Source organism: Rhopalosiphum maidis, chromosome 1 (genome assembly GCF_003676215.2).
Source record: "Rhopalosiphum maidis isolate BTI-1 chromosome 1, ASM367621v3, whole genome shotgun sequence".
NCBI classification, from domain to species: Eukaryota; Metazoa; Arthropoda; class Insecta; order Hemiptera; family Aphididae; genus Rhopalosiphum; species Rhopalosiphum maidis.
In genome coordinates this window covers 27,547,945-27,569,917 of record NC_040877.1, presented here as the reverse complement: position 1 = coordinate 27,569,917, position 21,973 = coordinate 27,547,945, and the positions used below count along the sequence as shown (strand labels likewise).

Below are 21,973 nucleotides of genomic sequence, written 5' to 3'. Positions count from 1 at the left end.
TGATATTAAAGACTTTTATAACACCTTGTACACGAATACACAGTATAACATTATAATTTTAAGACCTAGCCGTATTTCACAAGTGATACGCAGAACACGGACATAATTTCACAAATGTACATTGGGTGGTATATAGGTGTGGTTATTATTTAGTACATTAAGTACACGTTACGACGTACAATATTATTGAACGACACTAAACGATTATATATTTAAAAGTTCAAACGTATAATTATTTTCGAATTAAAGTTTACAATTCAGATGAACAGGAAATAATCAAAATCTATTCAAATAATTTATTCTATTCATGTTTATATGATGATAGGACGTGTTGAGAAGGAGAAGAAATACGTATATAAACAACTATTATAATCACAGTTTTTTAAAAATGAGTATTATTCTTAAAAATAAGAAATGGTTTTCCTGCCTAATCTGAACAAATCCACTAGCGAATTTGAAGGGTGAGGGAAATTTCTCCATGGACTGTATACACAATACATTTTTAAACATTAAATATATAATGTGAGATATTGGAGAAAATTTGTTTTCATAATTTTTTTCTAGCATTATAAATAATGGTATATTACAAAGCTAATTAAATAAGTTTTAAAACCATACTGTTAAGTCTTGAAAGCGACTATATTTAAAATAAATGTAATTATTTCAGGAATTTCAATATTTTACTTTTAATATATAATTTGTACATTTTTATTCAATAATACAAACAATTTGCACTATATATATATATTTTTTTTTATAACACATCTAACACTGGATTTCATTAAATTTATTTGCTTATATTTGCTTTATTTGCGCTATTAATGCTTGAACGCTTGTAGATTTAAAAAATGGTTGCGCTCAAAAAATAGGCCAAGAACGACGCATGTGTGGATTAAAATTATTGCATATTATTATATTAATAAGGAAATACCAGTGAATGATGATATTAAGAGGTTAACAAAAATAAATTTTGTTTAATAATTTATGTCTTTATGAGATATGTGAAGTTAGCTTTCCCCAGGCCCCAACTTAGTTTAATTTATACTGGATAGACTTTAAGTTGTAAAGATTAATTTGTAAATATACATGTAAATTGGTTTACAAAGTTTGTAAGTTATCGGAGCAAGGTTGTGATAATAATTATAATAAAAAAATTATATACTATATTAAATATTTATTATGTAAAATTGGTTAATGTTTAAAAATGTCATACTTAATAATAAATAATATTTCAGTAATTGATACATTGAGTATTGTTTTATAATAAAAGTTGAATTATGAAAATGATTCAGATTAAAAAATATTTATTTTAAAAGCAGTCAATAGGTATTGAACAAATCACGAAATAGTAAGTATTTTCTAAGAATTTACCCGTATATTGTACATAAATATAATAACGCGTTGTATAGCCCCAGCCTAACGCGGCGATGCCAGTAAGGAAGGGTAAGAATAAAATTAATTCGAACATAATATATAGTACCTGCTTCAATTATAATACTATAATAACAACTAAGACAAATGGTGGGTGTGGGGCCTCCTAAACAAATAAGCCCAGCCAATCAGAATATTTCCTGATTTCCATTTTCAATTAATTGTATTGGCTAACTACGCTAATAATAAACATTATCTCGGGCCCCCGCCGTTATTTACATATTGAAAATGGGCATAACGTCAATGATTTAAAAAATTCAGTCGATCCGAGAGATACAAACCTACAACAATCAATTTTCTGAGCAGAAGTACGAACTGAGAAACTATATAATAAGGTAAATAACTTTCTTATAGTTACGTAGCATTTTATTTTAGAATTTGATACCTCAGTTTTTTTAAGCGTAATTAATGAGAAATATTTAAACTTTTAAACAAACAATAATATGTTTAATGTTTATTAATACGTATTAAATTATTTTTAAAACTTTTATTTAGATTATTATTTGGATATCGATATTATTTTAATTAAAAATAATATACACAGTTATATAAAATATACATCTTTTTTTATGGATTATATGACTACTTTGGCTTTTGCGGTCTTATTCTTATAAGTATTTTCGTAATATGTGACGGTCGATTCTAAAATTGATTTTCGTGTATGACTTAGTTTAGTTTACAATATAGTATAAATATTGTCTACTCTGTTATACCATTGATTAAATATAGCAATATATTAAGTATATTTAAACAATGGTTACATGTAGGAGTCGTAACAACCACTTTTAAAGATAGATATTTATTTAATAATTTATTAATTATATTATGTATTTAATTAGGTAACGTAAATTATTCCCAGCTGAACAGTTGTTTTATTCAATTTCTACTTTCTATAGGTACATCAATAACCAACACATTTTCCCATACACACGAAAAGAAATGTCAAACGATAAAAATTGGTTAAAAACTGACTATATAATATAATAATATCCAAGAATACATATACACTTAGCTACTCAGACACTGCGATTGTACAATAATTATAACCAGAATTGTTATTAGGTAGCACCGATCAATACAATAAACGAAAAACCGGTGAAAAAAATCAAATAAATTAACAATAATTATAATTTAACTATAGGCGATTACTTTCACCGTTTAAGCACCTCAAGGGCGCAATTCTAATAATAGTGACCAGAAATCAATGTCAAGACCAGTTTTGAGAATAATGAAAAATAAATAAATAACGAACAAATATAATTACTATATACATATATATTACTTTCGCTCTAATATATAGTCAATTTGTCTTCCTGTATGATACAACACGAGGAAGTATTTTTATCTAGTTGAAAAATGATAACCCGCGAAGACAATATAATACCCATGTAGATTATGCGAACCCGTAGCAATCGCATCATTCTTCATTCGTTTATAATAATATATATCTTATACTATATCTAGAAATGTTGTTTGTGTACTTTTTATTTAAAAAACGCGTGATTAGATTGGAATTTTTTTGCTTGGACACCATGGACTAGACGCGGTTATGTAAAATAATAACATCAACATAATATGTGTATATTAAATTAATTGTGAAAAACGAAAGTAGACGGGTCATTAACTGAGTCGTAGAATTCGGTTCACACACACATCACAGATCATTCTATCTGGCCATTTTTACGTGAAAGTTAACTCTCGGCTACATACATATAATAATTTCGTTTAATTATCACAATTCATGATATATTCGTCAATTTCTGGAATACACGTAAATGAAACACACAAAAAACGAATGGGAATACTTTTAATGTATTTTTATATTTAATGCGCCCACGCATTGCAATTTCATTTTACACGCGATAATATTAAACGATTTTATTTCTCATATTCAGCGAGATGACACCCCAAGAGCAATTTTTACACGGTTTCTTCTTCTTTCCCGGTCACGAGTAGTCGGGATCGAAGACCGTCGAGTGAAATATTACGCAATAAAACACTCAATGCAACAAGAACCTATTAACTTTATAATATTTTGCTGTCGTATAAAAAAAAAGTCGTCGGAATATTAATTTTTATGTCGGATTTATTCAGGTAGGTAGTAGTGCATATCTCTCTAATGCACACTCATCTCTCACAAATATATTATTCATATAACCGCGTAACATATACATACATTTAACATCGCTGTGACTTACTCAATACATATAAGCATACACACATGTTATGACATAATATTATACATTTATAATATACACAAAACGTTCACTTATCGGCTATTTCGATTCACCACAATTAATATCCATTCCAGAAACGAGCACGGCGTGTGCGCACAGAGACGACGTCCGGTTTACGGTTAGGTAATTTTTAGTGTTATTCTATCGGGATGTTCAAATAAACACGCGATACAACGCATAACATTGCAAGAGTAATGTGATTAATGAAATTATTTATTTAAAAAAAAAAAGTCCATCGATCTTACGAAACGAAATAGACGGATTTGCGGAGCTATCGATGTAATAATCGTATTATATTGATAATATATAACACGCGCGAACGCACGGGAGTGCTGATTTATTTGTAACACAAATGCGATTCAGAGCCTAAAGCTCACGACGCGACGTGGCAGCGTTAAGAAAAAAAAACACGGCACACGAAGGTGAAATAATAAAACGTATAATAAGTAAACTCCGACTTTCTACGCACTGCACAGATCGGCGCCGCGGACGAGATCAATATTTTAAGAAAAACAATTTTGTACGATATCCTGCAGTCACGATTCGGTATATTCGTTGTCTGCACGTGCCGAATCTCATCGAATGGGTCTTCTCATGTATGAGTTTTCAAAGCGTGACGAAAACGTCATATACTATTATTATTATATTGCCGTTTGATGATCAGTTGTCAATCATTAATCATTATACACGGTCTCAATTCAATAATATATGATATTGCTATCGGAAAATTGTCAAAAATATAGAGGGACGTTGAACTTTGTAACCGTACATCGTATAATATAATAATAATAATACATAGGTATACACTTGAATTGCGGACCACCCGTGTTATGACAATATATTCATTATATATGATTCATATGTGATTCGATCGAACTGATTTTCGCTCAAATGTTTTGTATACTTCGTCCGTTCGATACAAGTACGCACAATTGTTGAATTGTTAGGGACTATCGGTTTTACCTCGAATGCATATTGTCACAATGCAATATAAAACCTAGTCGTCCTTGTTCTTATTTTTATACAACTCGATCACACGATACACCATAGTAATAATCATAATAATAATATTATACTCTTGTATTTTTACAAGGCATTAAGGCACATCGCGCGGTGATCCGTGCATGACGTATAACATCTATTGTTTTCTCCGTGGGTTAACCTTTGCTCCGACGGAGGACAAACGGATGATCATAATATTATATTCCTATATGGCTATATATACGGTTGAATGATCCCTTCAATATGGTAGTATGTTCAACAGACATTTTATTGTGATTGAAATGCACATAATCGTCTAAGTACCTATATTATATTTAAACATGAATATGCGTTCAGGTTTTGATGTAATGTTTTTCTAGGTGTAAGAAAATAAATGATTAATTCAAATAATCAATACATATAGAGACGTTTCACTTTAATACATACTTTCCTTGTAAACGTGTAGGAGGCACGACTTTGAATACTGCGACTACAGCTATACATATTGACATTAACAACTTGATATATTTTATATTTGATATTATGATCCATCTCTTAGACTTTTATAATTGACAGTTAAAATAAAGCGAGACGAGTACATAAATATTTATGAACCACAAGTGTGTAGAAGAAAAAAGTAATCTTATATAAGGGTTTTTTAAAGTTCAACTAAGCATTAAGTATTATATGAACACATTCTCGTTAAGATCCGTTGACATACAAACAGGTTGTTATAAAATAAGTTTATTTATTTTTACCATGGAATTTAACAATAAATTATACAGTTAAATAGGTATTAATATAAATAAAACATAATTAAGCAAATGCGTGATGTTGTGAAAGGAAGTAAGATTTTTTTTTAAGAAAGAAGATTTATAGAGAAGAGCATAGACGTAAATGGCCCAAAAATATTATGTGAGCTTAAGCACCAAACAAATTTTAGAGGAAATTGACCCATTTATGTCTCTATTATAATATAATACAATTAATCATAGATTTAAATCTATTAAAACATTTTATGCAAAATAAATTATTTTTATTTATTAATAAGTAAAAAATAATAATCATATTCAGCATATTTATTTAAAATAGTTTCATTATTGAAGACTATAATATATATGTTTCAACATGGATAATTAATAAGTCATTTAGTTTATAGCTTATCTTGACCCAATGACCCATAATAATACGTGTCTTAAATTGGTAATTAAAAAGATGATCACCGAATCCGGGGTGGTACTAAGCATTAAAATCTAGGGAACTAAGCATCCTAACTAAGCACCCCTATGATTTTAGCCAATGAGTCTAGAAGAATAGTAGAAGGATGACGGAAACGAAATTGAGAAAAATTAAATTTCGAAAAACTGAAAAAGGAAAATTGAATAGTACGTCGTAAAAGAATGTTTTAAATTTCTATGTATTGACAATTAAAACTGAATATTTATCTACCGTTGTTATGTTAAATACCTATTTTAACAATTGAATAAATGTATATAAATATTATAAATAATAACCATTCCTATTTTCTTATACTTATACTTACAAAGTACAAATGTAAGCCAATTATGTATCCAACAAGATTGTGATGCAAATTCATTAGTCATTGACTTTTAAGTAGAATTATATAAAAAGAAAGAAAGAGTTCTTGCGCTTATAAAATAATTAATACTTTATTTTATCGAAAATACAAATGTATTTACGTACATTTATTATATATATATGATAATTTTAATGCATTATTATACTTGAAATCTTCATACACTTGTTATATAGCTACTGTGCTATTCACTGTCAACAACTACTTTCGTTTTAGTATCGTAAAAATGATTGTGTTTTGTAAGGAAATGGACGCTTAGATATCAGAGTGAAATCCACTAGGTATACAACTATTAACTTGTAATACCGGAACTAATAACAAAACTATGTATTTTACATCAAATATGTGTAAAAGACAATATTTATCGTTTATTTAACGAAGTACGTTAAAATAGCACATTATGAATTAAAAAAATTACATAATAGCAATAGCTTCTTAAATGTATTGGTAAAATGTATGATCACTGAATGTTATATTTTGAGTTATAATTTAACTATTGAATTCATTTCAAAGTTATATGTTTTAAAAATAATATAAATTAAAATTTTTGGTTATTATATTATTACATATTTATCATGAATAATAAATTGTAAAAATGTGGTGCATGTTTTTCATAATTATTCTAATATAAAATATTTATAAGTTCATTAATATAATAATAAAAATATAATATATTAATATTTCCCCATAATTTTTTAACAGTCTACAAAATTTTCTAATTCATAATATATTGTATTTATTATTTATCATTATATGGCATAGTGCATAATGAATCAGTGTTAAAAAAGAACATTTTTGGAAAATTAAATTTTAAAATAGGCTAATTAAAAATATATACATATTATACATATTACACATATATATATATATATATATATATATATATATATATTACAAATATTAGTTATATGTTAAAGTTTTAGAATGTCAATGGTTACTTTGTCTTACATTCTTAATTTAACGAAATATTTGTATTTTGAAAATCTGAAAATGTATTCATTTTATTTTCACATTAGCCTTCTTGATGGATAATATAAATATTATTAATATCTGACATAGACCGAAAACTAAAATATAAAGTGTGTCTTTCTAATAATTAAATGATTAAATTTTTTTATTAAAATCTAATAATAACATTCAATTGCTCAAAATATTATCAACTTATATTATAAGCTTTATTGATTGATTTCGAAATGGCAAATATGACTATATAATACAAAGGCAATGTCGAAATAGGCCCTAATATATACTGATATATTTCTATCCATTAACATTAAAATAACCAATGTATATACTATAAGTAGATCATACTACATCAGATACATTGTCCATCTAACATAAGTAACATAATAAAATATTTATGACATTAGTCAAATAATCACAAATTGTATACTTATACTTGTATACGTATACTTACCATATATGGTTATTACTTACTACAACCTATACCATCTATTATTGATAATAAATACATTTAAAACTATTGTTAATTCCTAAATTATATACATGTTAAATGTTGTACTTAAGAAAATTACCGAAACGCACATTTACTAAATTAATATGAAATAAAAAAAAACATATTAGAAATTACTTTTACAAAATAATATTATGTCCGCCACACTATGTTTTACAAATATATAATTGCATAGATCCATTATTCATTAAAATGTTGAATTTATCATACTTTTAAAATCTCTATGTTTCAATGGAAACATACAGGTACTAGTGATTATAACACAAATAACAAGCGTTTTAATTTTTTGTTAAAGATTCACAAAATCATATTTAAAAAAATAAACCGTTACCATATATTGTTATATATGTATATTCAATTTTCGTAACAAAATAATAATGAATCATAATTTTTTTTTTATACACATATATTTTTTTATTATTACGGTTTTTCTCCGTGTGATAGCCTTTAAAGCATTTAATGTTAATATTTATATATTGTTCTGACTCAGTTTAAAATTTTAAAAATATGAATTTATATATTTAATGAAAAATATCAAGTTGTTATTATAATTTATAATGTGACTACTTTTATAATATTTTTAGAAACGAAAGATATAAATGACGAAAAACGCTCTATAAATAAATAAAATGTTAAATAACAGTATCCGAAATAAAATAATAAGACTTCATACTAATATTTATTTATATTATTCATACTAATAACGACTTCAACAACAGCATAGATTACATCTTAACAAATAATTCGATCAAACTGTTAAACACATACTTATATTTAATTGACCAAAAAAATATTAAAAATATCCACAAAAAAAAAAATGATTGTATACGATCAATTTGTATAATCTCAAATATAAATATATGTATATGAGATGTAACAGTATAACACCATCAGCGCATATTTAAAAAAAAAAAAAAAATAAGATAATTCCGTAATAATCGCACGCCAGTGGTCACGATGTCAAGGTGCAGGTTTGTACTTCAATATAAAATAAAAATAGTTTAACGAAATATTTTTGCGTAATAACCGTAATAATATGTATGTATACGCGTAAAAATAAAAATACATAAACAAATATTAAATTTATAAAATAAATAGAAGAATATTACGTCGCTTATGTATATAATATAATAAATAAAATATATTTTTATAACGAATGATTTATCGAACGTTAAGTTAGTTTAGCAAATTCTATACCTACGGTATTATATTGTATTCTGAGTTAATACTTAATAACACGCATAATTACATAACTATGTGTATACATTTCTATTGGCTGTTTATTATTTTCGAATTTGCCATTTCCCGTCCACTAGAGCCGCAGCCTATACTGCAACGAAGCTTCGAGGAGGAGGACCTCTGCGCAGTTCTTGGACAGTGGTTATTCCGATCGAATGCAGCGGCGTGTACAGCAGTGTTGTGTTCACGATGGACACGCTTAGTAGTATCGCGTTTTACAGTATTCTGTTATTGAGTTACAACGAAGTGCACGGTATCGACACAGGTATGTAAAATTTTAATATTTATTATTGTATAATAATTTTTAACAAATTATAATACGTAGATTATAATTTAGGTACAATATATAAGGTAGCAACGGTAGCATATACATGTTTACATAAACATATATATACATATAACCATAAACTATTTAAGCACGCCTGTTTTTAACAAATTTTATTTATACGATTTTAGAGTCTATTATAACCACGGTAGATTATAATAATATTACTATTATTATTATGTTACTATAATCTACCGTGATTATAACAATCACGTGTTAAATAATAATAATTTTAATAAAATAAATGTTAAAAATTGTTTTTTATGCTCAAAATCATAACTTGATAGAATACGATAATTATTGTCTATCAAAACTATACATTTTTAAATAATTTTAATTTTAATAATTGTAATAATAATATAGTTTCAGTAAAAATCATTCATGATAGTGGAAATAATGAATTTTGCATGAAAAAAACAATAGAATGTAAGAACACAAGAATAAACAACACAACACTATTGTAGGTGTATAAAATGAAAATCTAGGACATACCTAAGAAAACTAAAAATAATATAAATGTTTAAAAACAAATGTGATTGAGGAATGATTTATTGCAAAACCAAATTTGTATAGTAGTTGGGTTATCTATGATTAAAGTCATGATCGTGACACAGTATCAAAGGACTTAATCTCACGCCGATACCAATTATTTATTATAAACAATATAAAATAACGATTAAACTGTATAATATACTTAAAAACCGGTTAATAGTTAAATGATTTTTAGAGCGTAAAAGTATAAGTAAAAGTAGTGACAGATAAAACACAATAGAAATAAAGTTTAATACGAGTATACAGGGATAACATTTACATCTCCCGCTGGAATCGGAATCGTAATACCGATGTAACAATTAAAACTAGAAAGTAAATGGGTATCAGGGTAATATGTAATGAAAAATGATACATTTCTCATGCACTTATTTTAAGGTACAACAATTATTCAGTATACATATTTATTATTTAAGTTACGTGTGAAATAAATCGCTCCCGAAAGTGCTTTATTATACTATGCATAATTCAACATATTATACTAGTATCTTCATAAATTTATAATTTATAATCTATAAAATTTAATATTGATTTAAAAATTACATTGATAATTGAACATTTCACTCCGAAAGTTTTACAGTCACAGACTCATTTGAAATACTTATATTTAAACAGAAATATAGCATTTTTTTTTTTTTAAATTTTACAGCACCTATCACCTAGTTAAATGTTGACTATATTAATATTATATTTTCATATGTAGTTTTAACCAACATATTTTTTAAATCAGTCAAAAAAGTTTAAGCAATAACAATCAAATCCCAAATCGAAGCTTATTGATTTCGCAGTACTCACATGCAGTTAATATTTTTATTGATCTATTTAATACACAAGTAAGTGTGCCCCTTAGAAAATGAAGAGCGTTCAGACATTACATTTATTTTGTACAGTAACCCTGCGGTAGAAAATTTTACTCGGACCATTATTATGTAGTATAAAACACAAATTGTATAACGTTGAACTTGTTTATCCGATATGTAATACGTATATCTACACACTGAAAAACAAGTGAAATGTGTTTCTTCTAGTATAATAATATATCACTAAACTATAACCCCACCATCCTTAAAAAAAGAAAAGAAAAATTAAACAAATCTGACACTGTCTATTTTATACTACAGATGTATTATATTTGAACATCAATAAATAGAATTGCGTTTTTTTGAAAAAAATAACTTGCTATATCATTGAAAATTATATGCTTAAATGCGTGTATAAAACATTAAACTGAAAAAATTGATACTCTAAAATCGTAAAGATAAATATACATTATTACGAAAACAAATCTAAAAAAATTAACTATTATATACGCCGATGATTCAGTAAAGATTAAACAAAGACTATTTTATAAGTCAAAATGCATTTTAATTTGTTAAGAATCTTAAAATATGACATGATTATAAACAATAATTATTCATTTTTATTCTTTAATAGGTTTTTAAAATCGTTAGATGTACAAATATACAACTAACTATAAATGGATAACAACTATTATATAAGAAAAACATTCGAATCATATTAACAACTAAATGTTTGGAGGCCCTAAAAGTAAATTTTCTGTTTTTATACGTTACACTCTAACGGAAAACATATATCATCGTTCCCTTTCCCGTTGATTTTACATATGACTCCAATCAAATTCGTCTATGAATTGATTTTAATAAATAATATTAGGTATATAAAAGTGTAGGTACGATTGAAAAAAAGGAAATTTACTATCAACGCGCAATGAAGTTATTAATTATTCAGAATAATGTAAAACAAATTTAAAATGATAACTCGTGGGAAAAAATGGTCATAATATAATGTAATATAATTATACATATCAATAATTAAAATAAAAAACTTATTTCTATAAAATATATTCATAGAATGGATTTACAATAAAAGACGACTAGAATTTATAATATAATAGACTACATACAACTACAGCACTTATAATATATTTAAACATTCTCATAATAATTTTAATTCTATCAATAAATATATAAACAACGTGTACGTGAAACACCTAATAATAAGATGAATTATACATTGCTCAATATGCTTTTGTTTAAAGAGTTACACAAGAAGAATACCACGGTGCGAAAATAAGAGAATTACACCGAAAAATAATATTACATATAAAGTGTGTTAAACCTATTCACAAATGTAATTTGTAGTTATGCAAGGTCCAATATAGGAAGACACCTATATATTATTATACATTACTAGTTATATTTCCAGTTCGACGTGTATTTTTTTCATTACTTATGAAATGATATATGAATATCATTCCATAACAAAAAATTGAATTGTACGTAAAAAAAATGACCAGAAACCATCACTCTAGTATATATGCAGTAGTCGTGATTAATTACAAATTCAAGACACATATAGACAAATCAACTGTACTTTCTCTGGAAACCATATTTTGTGATATAATAAAAAATATTAGACTTGATTATATAGACATAACTATTGAAATCGTAAACAATATTTACTTACGGTTTATAACACATATATAATTTGAATATAAATAATAAACAAATCAAAGCTAGATATATAACGTAACAATATAATAATAATATAACTCTTAGTGATGGTGACCATAATATAGTTTAATTAAAAATAATTCCTTAAGATCGATACGGTTCGTTGAAGTTACTTCCATTCGTAATCATAATACCATAAAGTACACAAACAATGTGATTTCCCTTTTACATCTTGTTAAAAACGTCTCACAAGGTTAATTTTAAGAGCATAATAATAGATACACTTAAATATTACATGTGTCAGCTGTCGGACTTACAAATACTTAAATTTAAATAATATATATAATATATTATACATCACGCCTTAAATAGGCATTTGCGTTTGGCATATGTGGCAATGGATAAATATAAGATATTTTCTAATCACGATTTGCGTTTCGTGGACAATAGCGAATAGCGAGTGACTCGAAATTCCTTTCGTGAACCAATTGTGAAATGGTCACCTATAATAATAGTAATAAATGTAGATGCTGAGTGCTAATGCCTTATTTAGATAGATTTATTATTTGTTTGTGTAAGGTATTTGAAAAAAAAACATTATATTATATTTAAGAATGACCAATATTACTACAAATTTAAATTATTAAGCCACATTGCCAAAATAAAATATTAATACCCGAAACAAACATTTAAGTAATAGTTAGTTTATAAGTGAATTAATGTCAACTACAGGTTACAATATTGAAACACATTTTTCTTACACTTCTTTTACAGAATAATCATAACTTTTAAATTAATTTTATTGTATTACAGACTCGATAAATCAAAATGTGTTGAACAAGAGCCAAAATGCAAATGAAACATCATTGTCAACTGCCGAACGTTTTCGACGCCTAATACCTTACGTGACGTACTACGTAGTCGGTAATAACGACCAAAACGACGTGCCATATCAATATCAATATCAAAATCCTAATCCAAATTCAAACACGCCCAGACCTTTGCAAAAAAATAACTTTTATTTTCAAAATGAAAGAAAACCGCAACAAGTACAACAGCCCGCCACCCAGTACCAAGAACATAATTATCAGATATCAAATCAACAATTCCGTCAACAACAACAACATGCTACGTCGGCAGGATATCTGCGATTTCCAAGCTCTCCAAAAACTAAAAGGCCTATTGCAGTAATAACAACGACGACTGAAATGCCATACATCATCCACCAGACAGAAACCCCATATAATTATTATTACGATTATAGTCAAACGAGCCCTAAACCAATTGCTATTAAACACAGCAATCATCCTGCATTTTTACCGACAATACCATCAACTCTAAATTCGTTTTCAGAACAAGAACATCTGCAATTTTCGACCAAAGTGAAAAAACAAAGAAGACCCAAGCCGAAAAGACCAACAACTCCTGTAACTACAACCACGACAACAGATAAATACGGTGCACTTAACGAATTGTTGAACGGTTATGATTTGGGAAATCGTCTTTCAAACAAAATCACAGCCGAAAACATAGGTTCAAGTATACAGACACTGTCGGCTGTGTTACAATTATTGCAAAATGAGGCGGACGAACAACAGGCGCGACCATTGCGACCGAAGAAACCTAAGCCAGAATATCGTCCAGATCCAATCGACGAATATGATACTGGTGACGTAGGAAATCCAGGAAGGCCAGGCGTGGATTATCCGACGCTCTCAGTTATACCAAAGACTAGCTTCGATTGCAAAACCCAAAGATACAAGGGGTTCTTCGGAGATCCAGAAACACTGTGCCAAGTATTTAACTTCATTTTATATCATAAATTTTTTATTCTACATCGGATCACATAATATAGATTACTACATTGGGAATACTTTTACACATAGAGTTGTCTTTATTAAATAAACATATTATACAGCACTTATATGTATTGAATATTTCAAACTTGCTCAACAAACAAAATATTTAAAAATGAAAATTTGTCCGATTGTACCTACCACGGAACATTGAAAGAAATTGATGGGTGGGTGGATGGGCGGTTGGTTATTATTTTTGTATGATATTTTGTATACCTACCTATAAGAATTTTCAGTAACGTAAAGAAAATGTTCTATAACTTTTATAATTTTCAATTCTCAGACTCGTGATTTTTTTTTTTAAATATCCAAAAAGGACTTTCTTAAAGTTTAAATTCTTAAATAATTGAATTACATAATAATGGACTAGATAAAATGTTTATATTTTGAGCGTAAAAAGGTACCTACTAGTTAGGTAATACATCTTTGCACATAACAATGTTTTGTCTATGTAATAACATTATAAAAGAATAAAAAACAATATAACAATTTAAAAAATGAGTTACCACATAATGTTAATTATATTTTAAAAATTACAAATGCATTGTTTTTTTTTTAGGTGTGGCATTACTGTGACTTAAACGGTGGCCAAGCATCATTTTTGTGCCCAAATGGAACTATATTCAATCAAGTTTCACTGACATGTGATTGGTGGTTTAATGTAAAATGTGATACAACTGCTCAACTCTACGTACTTAATGAACGCTTATACAAATATATTATACCATCTAAACCTAGTTTTCCAGAAGATTATGAAGGACCATTGGTAGATAGATATTTAGAAGATAAATTTAAGGAAACCGAAAAAAAAAGAGGCCAACAAAAAGTACCAATGCCACCAGTAATAAATGTCACTACTGTTGAACCTGAATCAGTTAGAACACCATATCAACAATTACTTGACGTAGATGTATAAATGTTAATAGTAACCAATTTGGTCAACACACATGATTTATGAGGAAAATTGATAACAAATAATAGAAATAAAATGAATAATAGGTAGGTGTAAATAGAAAAACAAATTTTTTAAAGAAAAAACTTAAATTGACCTAGTTTTTAAAACAAGTGGGCCTAAAAAAATGTGCCATTTTTAATATGAAGCCAACACTATATTTTAAGGAATATTTTATTTATTAATAAATAGTATGATACTATGTTTTAAAGAGCTCAAATTAAAATAGTATTGATAATTAAAAATAATTAGGTTATATCATTTTTCTTTTATAAAAAATAAAAACCAATTTAAAACAAAAATATTAATTAAATATTAATTTAAATATATTAAACCTGGGTAATCTTTGTTTCATAATTGGTTTATTATGTAAACAAGAAATTTCAATACAGTTTTTTTTTTTTAATTAGTTATAAATTAAATCACATTTCTAATTATCCACTAAAATGTAAATCAATAATTAGCTTTATTTTTATTTAATATACTAGACATATATTAATATTTTAAAAGCGTTATTTGTGCCAAAATGAATTTTACAATATAAAATTTGTTAGCATAATTGATATTAAAATTTATAATTTATAGAACATGAAATAAAATTTTACTTAAAAACATGTGCAATAATAGTTTATAATATTATTATTAAGATGTAAATATGATCATTGATTATTTATTAAGCAAACAATCCTATTATTTATTGTCAAAATGTATGGTTTATTTTTTAATACTTATCTTTAAGAAGTCTTATTTAAAAAACCAAAGTTTAAAACTGTAGTTATATTTTGTAATTTTAATAGCCATAGAGTTATTATTTTTTTTTTTTTTTTAATAAACATTATCTACTTGGAACATTAAATTTAGTATACATTTTTTATTTAATAAATATTATTGTTAAAAATATATAATTTACATAATTTTTGTTATTGTGGATGTATATTTAAATATGTATAAGCTTTATGCTAATACACAAAATAAAGCAATAGTTCTGGTAACCAAGAAATATTTAACATGTTATTCCACACTAATGTGCGTGTGCAAAGGACAAACTAGATTGTGCATATTGCATAGAATGTAAATATTATTTTTATAGTAGTATTATCAATATACCTTTTCAAAAATCAAAATTATTATATACAAGTAACACCAAACCACATTGTACCTGGATGCTACCTAAGCCATAAGGTCTATGGAAATAAGTGAAATATAATGGTAAACTGATAGATTATTGGAAATAAAAATAAATTGTATTATCATAAAAAATAATTATTAATTACATACAATTTGTTTTAAACACTTGTTTATTTGATTAAATGGATTTAAAATTCATAATAAACTTAGATTATTTATTTAAAACTGAAAAACTAAATATAAAATTGTATTAAATAAAAACTTTATACTTATCATTAGATTTCAAATAGAATATGCCTCATTAATATGGCATACTGACGATATCAGTCAAATTATAAGCCTTTTATCGATTCAAAATAATTTATTAAGATATTTATATTATAAAAATAATGTTGAAAGATCCCCTCGTTCAGGATATAATACAATAGGTGATTTTTTTTGTAATTGATTCTTTAAAAAACAGATATCTTACATTGAATTTTAGGTTCTTATTAAAATTATTGCATTAACATTATGACTGATTGTATAGAACTGCATGACCAATTAAACATTAAAATGTATCCAATTAACTCCAGAAATAAACCTACATTTTATCAGCTGTTAAATGTTAACACTAAATATTTGTTATTTAGCCTTGCTAACATTTTAATGTCTGCGGGTAAAACTTACTAAATTTTAATTGTATACAATTTTTACTTAGATAGGCGTATGTTACTTAATATTATATTACATTATATTTTACTTTATCATTAAAAAAAAAAATGTACATTTGCATTACTCTACAATCACGATGCTTCGTGAAATATTTGTAATTGGAATTTATTCCATTAATAAAAAATTATTATTATTTAATCTATTATCTATTTGTATACATGCACCTTAATCTATATTATTTTAAATAATCATATAACTTTCTTACATAATTAATATATAAATAAGGCATTTTTTCCCATAACATACAATATGAAATAGGTATAACTAAAATATATTACATTATTTAAAAAACTTATCAACACTAATAAAAAAATTATTCAATTTTTATTGCATTTATAATAATTAGTTTTCTCTTGTATTTTATCAATTTGAAATATATAGTTATCCACCACTAATAAATTGTGATTTTATTTAGATTTAATTTTCAACCATTCTATTATAAAAAACACTTTTAAATAATTATTAAATAACAAACTACAACACTAAACAGTAACTTGGTAAATAGCAAGAATTAATTAAAGTCACCAATATTAAGATTCTATTTTCAATAAAAGGAAAAATATTATAGACATTGAACTTAGTTTTATTGATGTTAACATCATTATTTTAAGATCATATCAGTTTTTATTAATATTATTGTCACCAATGTCACCTGTAGGTGTCAAATTTAATAAAACAAATGTATTTATAAGAGAAATCGGTAAAATGGAAATGATTTTAAAATATTATAAAATCAGTATATTGGTCAGCAAAATTGGATGTCAACAAATTAAGATGTAATCCATGAAAATAATTACAACCCATTAAAAGTGAAATGGGTGTCCAACACATAATAACTTCTAAGTAAATCAATGGTTGACCAGCGGATTAAAATATCAAATTAATAAAATCTCTACCATAAGATATTATTTAATACAAAATAAATATATAAAAATATACATTTATAAAGAGGATATGAGGAAAGCTCTTTGTGGAGATAATATAATATTGTCGAGTTATATCGTTAAAAAACTTATAATTTATAGTTTACTCATATATATAATTACTAACGATAACAAAAGGATAGTACTTACATCTCTGTAATGTTTCAACCTTTTAAGTAAAATGTCTCCTTTTAATAAATGTTCATTTAATCGTTGCACTTGGCTCAAATTCTAAAAAAAAAAAACTGAGTTAAAATGGTATCTATTAAGTTTAAATATTTTGAATACAAATTCTTTATTTATGTTTATACTAAATATTTATATTCACAATACATATCTAGTTATTAATTGTATAAAACAATACATAGGTAGTTTATAAGCATAAATGTTTCAAAATATAAATTGATTTGATAAAACATTAAGATATTAAAATTATTTTGTTACTTATATTATAGTATGTCAACTGTAATTTAATGTTTACTTGGGTATTAATTTAATTCAAGGATTTTTTATAAATAAAAATTAATACAAAGATTAATATTTAAAATAAAATTAATGAATTATTTAATTCTATAACTTTATTGCAGATAATAATCTAAGTTTATTTCATATAAAATTTTACATTTATTTAGAATTTATATATACTATATTATATTATGAATATTTAATATTATATCAGTACATATAATATATAAATTTACACAAAAACATTAAATAAATATAAATACAACAACCAAATTAAATATTGTTGAAAACTAAATAAAAAAATAAAATTTTAATAAGTGAATAACGGCTGCTCTGCATAGGTGTTTAGTATGTTGAAATACTTTAATTTAACAAGTTTTTTTTCTTACAATGACTTTATGGCGTTATTAAATTAATATTTTAAATTATTATATATAATTATGATATCAAATTTGAAATAAATAAATATTCAAGATCCTTACATATTTTTCCAAATCTTGAATATCATGATTTCGGTGATTATCAATAGCACAATTTGAACACATTTGTTTTTTGCATGTAATACAAATAAAATCAATTAATTTCAAATGAATATTACATTTAGATGCTTGGACAAATTCTAGGTGTGTGGTATCTACTTTTTTTATATCATGTTGTGACATTATTTGATTTTCCATATGAATCTATAAAAAGTATTAACATTATAGTAATAAATTTAAGTTAAAGTTGTAAATAATTACCTCTTGAAAACAATCTTCACAAAATACCTCATTACATTGTAGACAAAATAATGATGCATATTTTTGACAAATTTGACAATTTTCTATAATAATTATTGTAAAATAAATGTAATTTATTCATGAAAAATTCAAATTAATAATAAGTAATAACTAACCTTTAGTTTTGATTAAAGAGTCTGAAGGTAAATTTGTCATCATTAAATTAGAAATATCTTGATACATTTTAATTTTTCTGTTATATAAAAAGTACCAAACTTTACCAACTAAGAAATAGTGTATTGGTATATTTGATAATTCGTCATCACATTTAATCCTATAAATTACAATACAGTAAGCTCTCAATTATTTACGGTCTTTTATGGAACCGAGTCATTTAAAAAAATACAAATTATGTACATGCACGATAACGATACTACATAATATGAAAATATATAAATAAATAAAAATAATAAATGTATATAAATATATATATATAAATTATAATAATGTAATACAGTGTACTCTCAATTAACCGCGAGCGGACTATTCATTGTCTTATGCGGAATCATCTAAATACCTATATGTATAAAAAAAAATATATAAATATCTTTACATTAAACATCATTATCGGTTTGATTAGGTTGTGATAGACGATACTCAATAATGACGTAAAATATAATATGTTTGTTTAATACATATAAATACTTTTTAGTAATTGCTGATACTTTTAATTCGTAATTTTAATTTTGCGGATTATCCACGGAATCTGCTTATTTGTGGATGCTCTGCCACCCTATTCCGCAAATAATCAAGAGTACACTGTAATTTAATATTAGTAAAACATGTTAAAAAGCATTTTGATGTTAATTTAAAAAATAAATCAATGTAAATTGAAACCAATTATGAAATAATTTGATATTTAAATGTTTCATACATGCTATTAGCTTGACAACATTCACAAATAACTTGTTTGTTCTTCCTGTACATGGACTTAATGCAACTTCTACACATGTCATGTCCACAAGCTAACAACATCGGAACCTTGGATCCATTTACATCTATAATAAATAACAAATATAACTATTATATTTTATAATTTTTGTACAACTTAAACTAATATGTTTTTTTCCAAGCAAGAAATAAATTTAATATGTTATATAATTTAATAACAAAACCTAAAATTAATTTAACAGAAATAACTTCTAAATTATCAACATTAAAACAGTCTGGATAAGATATGGCCCAGAATACTTAAGAAGACGTTTTAACTGTATGTGTTGTCTCTGTTTTATTAATGTAGATCATAGTAAATTTTCGTTCAGCAGAACACATTTTGTGATGTTAGCTTTAAAATTAGAGTAAATTTACCTATTATTAAATTTAAAGGTAAGAATATTGTCTAAAAAATGTCATATGCTTTTATTGATACTATTATTTTAAAGTGAGTTATGAATATTTTAAAGTTGTAATATTTTACACACCTATAACTCACTTTAAAATGATAATATCAATAAAAGCATATGACATTTTCTTGACAATATTCTTACCTTTAAATTTAATAATAGGTAAGTTTACTCTAATTTTAAAGCTAACATCACAAAATGTGTTCTGCTGAACGCAAATTAGCTATGATCTACATTAATAAGACAGAGACAACACATGCGGGTATAACGTCTTCTTAATAGAGTATTTTATTGTCTTGCTCTAAGAACCTATTTGTGATATAATGATCTCTTTATTTTTATAATATGCATAAAAATAATAATAAACCATTAAATTACAAAAATGATTTTAAGTTACCTAGACCTCAGATCTCAAGACCATACTATTGTTATACAATTTTCTGAGTGATGCCTTACCAATATTGTTATAATAGATGTTAATTAGATATCTCTAATTGTCACCTAACTGGAAAAACTAAAAATTAGAGAAGCATTTATTTTATTTTTACCACTGTAATGGTACGATCATTAAATTTTAAATAAAGGAATTGGATTAAGCAATAATGTTGAAAAAGTGACAAAAAAATGATATGGTAGGATAGATAGTAAGACTTAACATAAATATTATGTTAAATCAACTTAAGGCATTTCTAATTTTACCAAGCTACACAAATATTTATTTTTATAGTTAAAATTAAAAAAAGTCTACACTACTTATAAAAAATATATGATATTTTTAATTGTTCGAAAAAAAATTAGGAAGATATATATATAAATATACATATACATTATACAACCTATGTTAAAAAACTAACTCTTAAGTCTATAGGTACATACAACTATAACACAACTACTATAACTTATTAAGTAATATTAACATAATATAATTACCTCCAATATGATAATTTGTATTGCATCGAGAACAACAAGGAATCTTATTAGTACGATTCATGGTGTCAGATAAATATTAAAGCAATGGTCTATGACTGTAAAAGAAACCAATATTTGAATATTCAAGTTTAAACATACACAATGATCACAAAATTAGTAATTACATTATTTATTTTAAAGCGTTTAAAAGTTATTAGTTAAAATGTCATATTATTTTACTATGATGGGCATTAACCGTATAATCCTGAAATCTATAAAAGTAGTAAAACATAAATCGACCATTATGGCATTATGCCGTTCAGCCGATGTATACAAACTATAAGTAATAATAATACATGGAAAAATGTATAAAAATAGAATGATTCCTACCCAAACAGTGGTATTTAGTGGATAATTGATACTAAAATTACTCAATCAAATCATTCTGAACGAGTAAACAAGGAATACCTACATAATATCATAATATTATAAATATTAAATTTTGTTTGAAAAGCATGTTCACCGTTCGGTTATATAATGTTATCAGTGTTATCTCAACCTTATCGCTCTGCGATTGGGCCGATCCACAGGCGTTTT

General features: G+C 25.4%; 2 protein-coding genes across 2 annotated transcripts in view; one reads left to right on the top strand and one right to left on the bottom strand.

The window, feature by feature from the left end:
• Positions 1 to 21,905, bottom strand: part of LOC113560154 (RING finger protein 17) — a 60,529-nt gene extending 38,624 nt beyond the window's left edge. The window contains 7 exon segments of the mRNA XM_026965918.1: positions 18,031 to 18,111; positions 18,828 to 19,028; positions 19,086 to 19,168; positions 19,241 to 19,398; positions 19,999 to 20,122; positions 21,398 to 21,492; positions 21,767 to 21,905. Coding sequence (XP_026821719.1) covers positions 18,031 to 18,111; positions 18,828 to 19,028; positions 19,086 to 19,168; positions 19,241 to 19,398; positions 19,999 to 20,122; positions 21,398 to 21,458 — 708 coding nt within the window. The 5' untranslated portion in view covers positions 21,459 to 21,492; positions 21,767 to 21,905.
• Positions 1,628 to 15,426, top strand: LOC113560112. Its single transcript, XM_026965885.1, has 4 exons — positions 1,628 to 1,766; positions 9,037 to 9,224; positions 13,121 to 14,103; positions 14,723 to 15,426. The coding sequence occupies exons 2-4, from the start codon at positions 9,149 to 9,151 to the stop codon at positions 15,077 to 15,079; spliced, it is 1,416 nt and encodes a 471-aa protein (XP_026821686.1). The 5' UTR covers positions 1,628 to 1,766; positions 9,037 to 9,148; the 3' UTR covers positions 15,080 to 15,426.
• Positions 21,906 to 21,973: the final 68 nt, after the last annotated feature.